Below are 10,760 nucleotides of genomic sequence, written 5' to 3'. Positions count from 1 at the left end.
TGAAAATGCAGAGCAAACAGTTACAATGAAAGCATTGTTTTTCTGCTGTGTCCACACAGCTTTAGGCCTACACCTTTGGCCTCCAGCGCCAGGCCTGAGCCTGTTTTCATTCAGCCCCAAGGCTAGCTGAGGTCGGCACTTCACCTGGAAGGCCCTTCGACTGGCTAAAGTGGTGGTTTGAGGCAAAAAGGATTGGAAGTCCTAGGTCTGCTCAGTTATGACATGCACCAGTTCTCTAGTCTTCTGGGATTTTTCAAAGATTAGAGGAGATAGGGGACAGGACAGCCTATCAAGTAGAACAGAAACTTAAGGTCCTTTTCTGCTCACAGTTGAATCTTATCCTTTAACTTCAGGTCAATTCTGTTTGCCATTCTGTTGTTGTTTCCATTTGAGTCTTTCTTCACCTCTCCTGCCCCCACCCTCATGGCCCACATAGCTCGTTTGTTGAAAGCCTGGTTCCCAGACCACAATTCTCTTGGGAGGTAGTGGAAACAAGGAGGTGAGGCCGAACTAAATCTTTCCTCTTCCTAACTCCTCCTCGGGTAGTTTATCAGAGTGATATAAAGCCTACACACCCGAATTTTCTTTTGAAACTCATTTGACATTTTTTTGCTGGGCCAGTATTTCTCAGTATGTGCTCTCTAAGCGCCAACTTAAGTATCCTCCAGGCTGTTTGTTAAAGATGCAGGTGGACACCCCTTATTCCTGGTCTGAGGTCAGAGGAATGACGGAGACTAGGGAAACTCCTTCTTCAAGGATTATTTTTTATTATAGGATTTATGTGTGTGCACCTGCTTGTCTGTATGTGTACCGTGTGCATGCAGGTGCCCATGAAGGTCAGAAGGGAACATCAGATCCGCTGGGATTGGAGTTATAGACAGTTAGGAGCTACCATGTGGGCGCTAGGAGTTGAACCTGGGTCCCCTGGAAGAGCTCTTATTGCTGAGCCATCTCTCCAGCCCCTTTGTGGGATTCTTTACACACTTCAGTATAAAAATGGATGAATGACCTCAGCACTTTTGAGGAGTGCCCTTAGAAAGGAGGCAGAGTGTCGTGGCTCAGAGGGTCAAACTCTACAGCATTCTGGAGCCGATCCCCGGTGCTACTGCTCAACAGGTGTTCCCCAAGGAGCATCATTACCTGGGAAGTTGTTAGAACTGCGGCTCCTTGGGTCCCACCCCATGTGAACAGAGTCAGTGGGGAGTCGCAGCCCTGTGTACGTTCACAAGTGCTCCTGGTGATTCTGCCGCAGGCTCCAGTGTTCAGAAGCCCTGGCACTGACCAGCAGAAATACCTGGCGCAGTGCACAAACTCGCTAAGCCTTCGTTTCCTTAAGTGTGAAATACTGAAAGCACTGGCCATGTTGAGTTGGGAGAGGAAAATGGCAGGAGACACGTGAAGACCTTCGCACCTTGTACATATTTAATAAATGGCAATTACTATTAGATAATCCACTGCCCCTTACCCATTGATCCCTTTAAGTTTAGGCTGGTGGGTTTTGCAGTGGTGGCGGTAGGAGCTCGCTCTGTTGTGCCATCGTATGTCTCAAAGCCTAACTCACTTGCCTAGTCCTCTTTTTCACTCCACCCTAACCAAAGGAATGATCTACCTTTACTGCTAGACAACTGTCTCTTGGGCTTTCCTACACTGTTTCTATTCTCCTGTCCCAGAATAACTTTCTGCTTTCTGTAGACATGACCCAAAACATCTCCCAGAAGAACCAGCTAGCTTCTGCTTCCTCCCTGAGGTCTTGCCCCACCTCTCCAGGCCACTTGACTCTGCCAGTCTCTGTGCTGTCGCTTACCATCAAGCTGTCCTGTGGCTTTTCCTTCCTGTCTAATTGGCTTGGCTCTTTAATTAACACGTAAGCCCTTGGGAAGCAGAAAATGGTAATTTATGGTTGCTTTTACATCTCTTCCCCCACTGGCCTTCTGACACTGGCGAAAGGGATGAGTGGAGCTATAAACTTCTAGCTTATAGAAGAACTGTCTTTTTTTTTTAAGGGCTCACTTAAAACGTAAAATGAAGACATTTCAGAAGAGTTACAATTATACTGGCTTAGTTCTTCAACACCTTGAAAAGTGGTACTTTTAAAAGAATCTACCTGTCACCAAAAACCAATGGAGCAAGACATTGCCCCTGTTTTGCCAATGAGAAGATGAATCCAGATCTTTTTCATGAATTGCCCGAGTCTGTAGAATTCATAAACGACAGAGCCGGGGCTTAAGCATTTATATTCTCCCCCATTTTTGACTGGGATACTTTGATTTATATTCAAACTATTGCTGTTTTGATTTTTTTAAAAGTGGGGTCTCACTCTGCACCCCAGGATATTCTGGAATAGTCACTATATAACCCATGGTGGCCTCAAACTCACAGTGGCTCTCCTGCTCCAGTCTCCCCAGTGCTGAGATACCAGTCACAAGGGACCATTCCCCAACTGGTCCTCAGCATTAATAAAAGTGCACAGTCCTCGTGCTGGGCTAGAATCACTCCACCCTGAAAGTGAGCACTGCTCACATAATGCTTTGCGATACTTCAAATGTCAAGATGAAGCCCATTTGCAAAATGAGAACAACAGCCTCACCTGGTGTTCCTAAGCGGGCCTGGGCAATGGTTAGTTTTTCATGAGGCGCTTGGCACTGGCAGCTGGATTCATCTGCGAAAGGAGCCGGTGCAGTCAAGGTCTAGAAGAGAAAAGAGAGAAGGGAAATGAGTATTGTCTGATAAATAATTCTTCCGCACCATCAACCTCCCTTGAAGCGTGCTGTTTGGTAGATAGGTATGACCGAGAATAACATAGCAGGCCAGGATGGCTCACACCTGTCGTTCAAGTGTTCAACTCAAGAGGCCAAGACAGGGGGATCACAGTGAGTTCCTCAATATTCCCCCAATGGATCAGGCTTCAAGGAGTGAGGCCCAAGGGGCTAAGGGAAGTAGTGGAATACATCTGACGGGCCTGCCAGAGCAACATTGCGTTCCTAGAAACCAAGGGTGGGCACAGTCCCTTCCCCCATCTCTTTAACTGATGCATCAGGCATATTAAGAGCAAGTCCGGCATGGTGGCTCACACACGTAATCCCAACACTCAGGAGGCTGAGGCAGGAGGATGGAGAGTTCAAGGTCAACCTGACTAAGACCCTGTCTTAAAAAATAAGAACAAATAAAATCAAAAGAAGTCCTAGAGCTGTGCAGTGCCTACCATATGCCAGGGGCTGGATGAGATGACCTGGAGCCATCATCTCTTTCTGGCCTCCCAACACACTATGCTGCGTACACAGTCCTATCCTTCCATAGGATACCATCATCCTGGGCCTATTTTACAGAAAAGGCAACCGAGGCTCAGTAGGATTAAGAAATATGCTAAGTCATGCCCTTGGAAAATCATAATGCCCGGCTTTGAGCATCTTCCAAGCGACAAGGGCAGTCTTCAGATATTTAGACTCACCCACACCCGGGACACTCGGCTGAAAGGAGCCTCATATTCGGAAGCGTGGCACGACATCTCCTGTAATTCACACACACAGACACACACACACACACACACACACACACACACACGCACGCACACACACACACACCAGCCTGGCCAATCACAAATGCCGATGTCTCTTCAATGCAAAGGCCAATGCTGATAGCTGCAACCGGAGAGAGCCAAAAAGCACAGCAATTCTGGCGGGCTGCAGATAACTGCTCCTGTGGTAGCTTCCCCAGCTACCAATGGCTAGAGGCCCCGCCCCAGGCAGCCTGGGCTGATGCTCTGGGGAACGCTGTGAGAAAGATGTAGTCACTTGGAAGCTTGCCCAGGAAGTGGCCCTGCATTTTTTAGTCAGCCTCTTAAAATGAAAACCTCACTCTCTCCAGACAGAGGAAGACAAAGCGGGTGGTGTTTTTGTAAACAGGGCAATCCAGAGTTGTCCATTTGCAGGCTTTGAGCTATGCCATTACCACAGTCCCCACTAAAATCTTCCTGGGTGCTTTGGTTTTGTTTTCCTAGCCAAGGTTCACTAGTCACTGTAAACACCAGGCACAGCGCTGCACGAATTGCTTATCAGAGCTGGAGACAGGTGCTAGTCCTTAGCTTGGGAAGATTTGATTGAGGACGGATCTAGACATTCGAGCAGGGGATGTGGCTTACTTCTGCCATTCACTCATTCATATTTCTTTAATCACTCATTCATTCACCCATATAGATGTCAGGTGCTATCCTAAAATCTGAGGTTAGATGTACAGATAAGACTAGCCTATCCTTGCCCTTAAAAAATGGTTTTTAAAGATAGGGGCTTGGGCTGGTTATATATCCCGAGCTGACCTTGAACTCAGAATCCCCACGCCCGGTCTTCCCGAGTGCAGGGCTAGCAGGCACGTACCTTCATGCCTGGAAGTCAGTCCTTGCTCTTGATGAGACCATGTTCTCCAAGACACAAGTTCTCTACACTGACAAGAACAGAACCCTGCCCTGGCCCCTATCCTATAACCCCATTCACACCACCTTCCGCTCTGCAGTAGGAATCCTGCTGTAGTTTTGTCTGGAGATCTCTCAGTTAGCTGCCTGAGACTTCCGAACCTCCCACCTGTCCTTCAGGACTCTGGGAGCAAACCAAGACTTGGGGAAAAGAATTGGGAAGTGTGATTCCATCTCTTTGTCCTCAGATACAGTGAGGGGACTTTGTGGGCTTTAAAGGACCAGAGAAACATGTGGAATGTGGCACAGGAGCTCCATCTGTGTTTGTAAGACTCGTGTTCAAATATCCTTCGTAGCCCCTACTGAGTGCACACACTAATTAGACTCTTTCGGCTAAAAACACTCACTAAAGGTAGCGTAAGAGATGGGGCCTTATTTTAAGGCACAGAAGTGGAAAGAGGGAGCAGGCAGAATGTGGCCTCAGTGTGCCAAGAATTCTGCACCAACCTGGCTGTTCGAGCATGGGCTGCTTTCTGCTCCATTTCCATCCCTCTACACCCTTCTACCACAGTCAAGTCTCTGCTTGCTTTCCATTCCCCAGAACTTCAGCTTATACATGGCTCCCTTCATAAGTTCCCCCAAAGACTGTTTTATTTATTTGCTTGTTTGTTTGTATTGGGACAAGGGCTTGCCAGGTAGCCCAGGCTGACCTTGAATTTATAATCTTCCTCAGTGGTAGGTGGTAGGTGGCCTAACAAAGCCCTGGGTACCATCTCCAGTACCATTTAAAAAATTGTAAAGTAGAATCTGTCGGGCTAAGCGCATATTTTCTTTTCTTTCTTTCTTTCTTTCTTTTTTTTTGCAGTTTGAATCTGAGTGTATTTTGCAGCTCTCATACTAGGGTTTTTATACAAGAAGAACAGGTATTACAATTCTTAAAAGATGTGTTCAGTAAAGCAGTTACAAAGAACAAATTATCATAATCACCTGGCACAAGAAGGCACAAAACCAATCAAGTATTACATTTCCTGGTTAGTGGGGGAAGCTCATATTTTCAAATCAGGTCACAACCAGAATTGTTTGGAGCTGTGGCAGGTATACTCTTGGGTCCAATACTTGTGGCACAGAAAGTCAGGGCTAACCCAACATTGCCCTGTTAGAGCTAGCTGTACGTGTGGTGAGAAAGTTCTTTGACTTTGTGTGTTTCTAAAAGCAAATTCTTTAACTTCTCTGAATTCAGTCTCATCTGTGAAAGGGTCACTATCTCGCACGACTGTTGTGAGAAGCGGAGCTCATAGGCACATTCTACCACTCTATTGTCCCTGCAGTTGCTGTCTTTAGTCCTTACTCAGTAAACCACACACAGCACTACGTGTCTCTAGACAACGGTAGATAATGTAGGTCTCCATACAACCAAGAAAAACGACTAATGAGTGCCTTCTGACAACACAACCCAAAGTAGTAAAGTGGTTGCAAATGAGTGTCTTTATGTGCGTGTGCGTGTGCTCATCATGCCCATGTCTGTGGGGGGGGGGGATAAGCCACACGCTTGTAGGAGCCCACGGGAGCAAGGAGAGGGCAGTCAATCTCCTGCACCTGAGTTACAGGTAATTGTGAGCCTCCTGACAAGGGCACTGCAAACCAAACCTAGGTCTCCTGGGAGAGCAGCAAGTTCTCTTAACTGCTGGGCTATCTCTCCAGACCCAAATGGGAATATCTTCCATTAATGGATTCATTACTTGTTTCTGGTTTGTTTTTGCTATTGTGGGTATTTTTAAAGATAGAGTCTTACTATCTTTCTAGGCCAGCTTAGCTGTAACTTGCTAGATAGCCTAAACTAACCTGGAGCTCATAATCCTCCTGCTGTACTCTTCAAATGTTTGGATTATATGTGCATTCCACCATACATAGTCATTTCACTTATGTGTTTATACAAACAGTGAATCTTTATCAGATGATCTAAAATAAACGACTTTAGAAATATTTTATGTACTGGTCACAAATCTTATTAGACAAAGCATTGTCATAGCATAAGGAAGGTGTATTAAGAAGGTGTGGCATTTAAACAGAGAGAAAATTTTGAAATAACCTTTACTGAAAGACGAAGATAGCGTTTCTGGGTACTGTGCAGTTTGCTGTTGATTCTTGTGACTTGGAAGCAGGGAAATGGGAGACCTGAAGCGATGGAAGACAGACAGAATCCTAGGTGCGGTGCAAGGGTGTGCTTGTAAGTGCAGCATGCACACAGGGGAGCACCTGCAACAGCAGCTGCCAAGGAAAGGGCCTATGTTCCGTAATATACAAGACAACTATGCTTGGAACAGGGACAATGTAAAACTAAACAAGTGGCAGCCCTGCTTCCCGGAAGATTGCCTTTCAAAGTGATGCAGAAGAACCCTTGGGTTGAGCATTAAACACTCTACAGGAACAGTGAGGTGGCTTAGTGGGGGAAAGTACCTTCTGTGCAAGTCTGGTAACCTAAGCTCACAGTTCCCAGAACCCACGGAAAGGGAGACAGAGAGAACTGCCTCCACAAAGTTGTTCTGTACAAGTATGACCTCTACACCCACGAATTAATAATGGTAATTGCAGATTTTAATTTTATAGATTAAACTCTATATTCACCAAGACTTAGTGAGGGCCTGGCAAATACCAGCTACCTCCTGTGACTTCAAGTAATATTTGTTCAGTCTGAACACTTCAGACTACATTTTTTTCTTTTCTTTTTCTTTTTTTTAAAAAACCCCTTTTCAGGAGCAGAACAAATCATTTGTCTACTAAGGAATGCTCATTAGGTTTTGTTTTCTCCACGTAAAAGCAATGGACCAACCTCAGAACAATTGGAAATAAGATGTGTGGGTCTCCTAGGAGGAGGGAGGATGGGGACAAACTGGCCCTTGAACTATCTAGATGGCTACAAAGGACCAGCATCCCTATTTATTCCTCAGCATTTACCAAAGCCCAAAAGCTTACTAGTGTACTCCTGATGTATTCCAGACATAGGCCTGACATAGGTAAGACATAAAAGCCAGGCCCAATAACACAGTAAAACAACTAAGTCTTTGATTGTATACATAGTGATTCATATAAAATGTCAAATTGGTCAAATTTGCTCACTAGTTTGTACAACAGCTCTGTAAGATTTGTCCAGTTTCCCACGAACTATACAGGACCTGTCTTCAACAGTGATGCCGACTGATGGCGAGAAGCAACAGCAGTGGTAGACCCTTGCCACTCAGTTGTCTTTTTGGCTCTCTCTGAACTAAGGAAAAGCTCAAGATTCTTAGACAGGACAAGGAGACCTCATAGAGAAGATACTGAAGCTCCTGATAACCAGGAAGGGCAAGCCTCAGCAATCAACTGAAGGAGTAAATGCATGTGGCCGATGTTTTTACCCCAACTTAGAGAAGCATGGCAGATGTCTCGCATGTAGCCTTTGTGAGCCTCATCTTGGACCAACTCTAAGGCACCCAGATTCTGTTTTCTACTGTTTATTAGCACAAACTACACAGCTAAGAGATGCATGATTGTCTGGAAGGTAGATTTAAAAGAAGGAACAAATAAAGGCAGGAAAGAGAAGTGACTCCCGGCAGCAATCCACCACAGTGAAGAGCGGCCCTTTCAGAAGAGCAGAAGAGCGTAGCTAAAGAGGCACACACAGCTTTCAGTCATTTCATAGCTGGAACCAAAGTCCCATTCTTGTCAACATACAAATCTTAGAAATCAAGTGACTAGAATAGTGGGGGCCATTGGAACCATAGCTCATGCCTCCCTGGAGAAGCGTGGGCCAAGCTGAAAGCTGGAGAGACACAGGAGATTGCTGTTCAGCATAAGAGTGAGGACTTTCAAGGAATAAGGAGCCCTGGCCCAGTGTGCTGAACCTCACACGTACAAGGGCCTTGTGAGACCATAGACTTGGTGCTAGGCCACAGTCAAAGTTCTTCCTGCTCAATTTAAGATTTCAAAATACCCAATCATTGCTTGTGAAAATGCTTCCCTTTCATCACATGTTCCAGTTATGTAAACTATACCACAGGGTCATAAAAAACCATACTCCCAAAAGGCTTTCTAAGGGAAGGATATTGTATCGTGGACATTGCTTGTGTAGAATCTCCTTGACTGAGACTTGTATAGAAGAGAGTATTCAAGAGTATTCAGGAGGCTCATGAGTTCCCAGCCAGACTAGGTCAAATAGAAGTTCAAGGGTAGCTAGGGCATGTGCAGGTGTGTGTATATGCACTTGTGTGCACATGCTCTTGCACATGAACACAGACATACATGCACACATATATATAGAGAGAGCTATTAAGTGTACAATACAGCTATTACTCAAGTGTAAAAAAATGACACAAAGTACCTGTACTTATGCATTGTGCATCATTGACTGACAGCAGATTGAGAACCGCAAATTGAGAATTAAAAGAAGACTTCATAAAAAATTCTATTTTCTCATCTCTGAACATAATTTTAAACCCATATTTAATTAATCACAACAGTTTGAAGTCTTTTTTGAAGATGGAAAAGAAAGAAAACAAAACACCTAACAGTTGACCAGAGGTCTGACATACACAAGTCACTAGATTTTTGAATTGGATCATTGATTATGGAGACGCCTACGTCAGACAGCTTACCAGTAGAATCCCATGGAGTGGAGGCTAATGAGGCCCAGAATATGGCTCAACACCAAGAAGTATACATTTTCTCATTCTGTTAAGTATAGTGTATACATATTAAGAAGTAATAGGCACCATTGCAAAGAGTGAAGCAGATATATATGTGTCAACAAGGAACTATCCCTAAGATAGTTCACTGAATGCAAATTGAAAATCCATACACAGAATAAATCCATGTTAATACTGTATAATATTATTTTATGATAAAAAGCGGGGAAAGAGTGATACAGAAATATATAAAAATTATACTGGCATGATTATGCCATTGTTCACATGTGACTATTTAAACTAACAGGATACTTAAAATGAAACAAAATTTAAAACAGAATCTCAGTCATGCTAGCCACATTTGAAGTTTTCAGTAACCACATATGGCCAGTAGTGATATTGGGCAGTGTAGACAGAGAACATTCTTGTCATCATAGAAAGTACAACTTAGCCTAGGAAAACCTCAGACACTTAATTACCTCTCTAGAGAGAAAATACATGCTGCTATTTTGCTTTGTTCTTATGACCAGAACATAGTCATGCAATTTACAAGATATAAAATAAATTTAAAGTATTTCCTCCTCTGTGATTTCAGAGTTGCAGCTAATTTAATCAAGGGTCAGTTATCCTGAATATAGAGGAGCAGGTCTTATAGGAAAGAAGAGCTATTAACCTATTATCTACAAACTAGCTGATATAATTCCTATGTATAGGGAAGTTTTAGAACTCGTTTGTGCTTCTGAAGGATTTAAATCACTGTCATAATATCTACCCATTATTTATTTGCCCAACATTTTATAGCACTTGAGTAATACTTGTGTGTAAGTAGTGTTGTGGATTCTGAGATCACAGCAGAGGCACAACAGCCCAAAATAGAGTTCAGTAATGATAAACAATGAAAATAGCATAAAATATCTAGCGTGTTAAGTGGTGATCATATGCTATGTAAAAATAAGGTGAGGAAAGGCAAAAGGGAGCTCAGGAGCAAGTGAGATAGAAAGAAAAATGGGAGGCCTGGAATCTCGGTTACTGGAGGCTGAAGGTCAAGATCTGCCTGGGCTAAAGTGAGTTCAAAGCTAGCCTGGCCCATTTAGTGGGACCTTGTCTCCAAACAAAAGTAAGAAAAGGCTTAGGAAGTAGCTTAGTTGTAGCGTTTGCCTAGGGAGGACAAGAGTTTAGGTTCAATTCCCGCTAGAAAAGGAGGAGAAAGAAGAAGGAAGCAAGCAAGCATGACCTGATCTTTTTGTTTATGTAGGTGTGTGAGTGTGGCGTACGTGTGGAGGTGTGTGTGTGTGCACACCTGTGCTGTGTATCTGGAGGTCAGAGGAGCATGTCCACTGTCCCCTAACATCCTGTGCTGTGTATCCGGAGGTCAGAGGAGCATTCCACTGTTCTCTAGCATCCTGTGCTGTGTATCTGGAGGTCAGAAGAGCATGTCCACTGTCCCCTAACATCCTGTGCTGCGTATCTGGAGGTCAGAGGAGCATGTCCACTGTTCTCTAACATTCTGCCTTTTTTTCTTTTAGCTGGGGTCTCTCACTGAAACTGAAGCTGGCAGCTAACAAGTCCTAGTAATCCTCCTATTTCTCCCTACTAAGGTACTGGATTCTATGCATGCATGTAACAACATCTGCTTTTGTTTGCTTGCTAGTTTTAACACGGGTGCTGGAATCAAAACCAGAGCTCTCATGTTT

General features: G+C 44.2%; 1 protein-coding gene across 2 annotated transcripts in view; it reads right to left on the bottom strand.

The window, feature by feature from the left end:
* Pcyt1b (phosphate cytidylyltransferase 1, choline, beta) overlaps positions 1-10,760 on the bottom strand; it is a 70,819-nt gene that overhangs the window by 40,628 nt on the left and 19,431 nt on the right. The window contains exons 1-2 of one of the 2 annotated variants that reach the window (XM_013355011.2): positions 3,449-3,663; positions 2,588-2,687 (exon numbers count right to left, since the gene is read on the bottom strand). In XM_013355011.2, the coding sequence (XP_013210465.1) occupies positions 2,588-2,687; positions 3,449-3,505 (157 nt within the window). In that variant the 5' untranslated portion in view covers positions 3,506-3,663. Of the gene's footprint in view, positions 1-2,587; positions 2,688-3,448; positions 3,664-10,760 lie in introns of those variants that run through there. The other variant, XM_005370715.3, reaches the window with a different exon arrangement.

This window comes from Microtus ochrogaster, unplaced genomic scaffold, assembly GCF_000317375.1.
Source record: "Microtus ochrogaster isolate Prairie Vole_2 unplaced genomic scaffold, MicOch1.0 UNK86, whole genome shotgun sequence".
Taxonomy (NCBI): domain Eukaryota; kingdom Metazoa; phylum Chordata; class Mammalia; order Rodentia; family Cricetidae; genus Microtus; species Microtus ochrogaster.
Note: the sequence above shows the minus strand (reverse complement) of the source record. Positions and strands in the feature narration are given on the sequence as shown.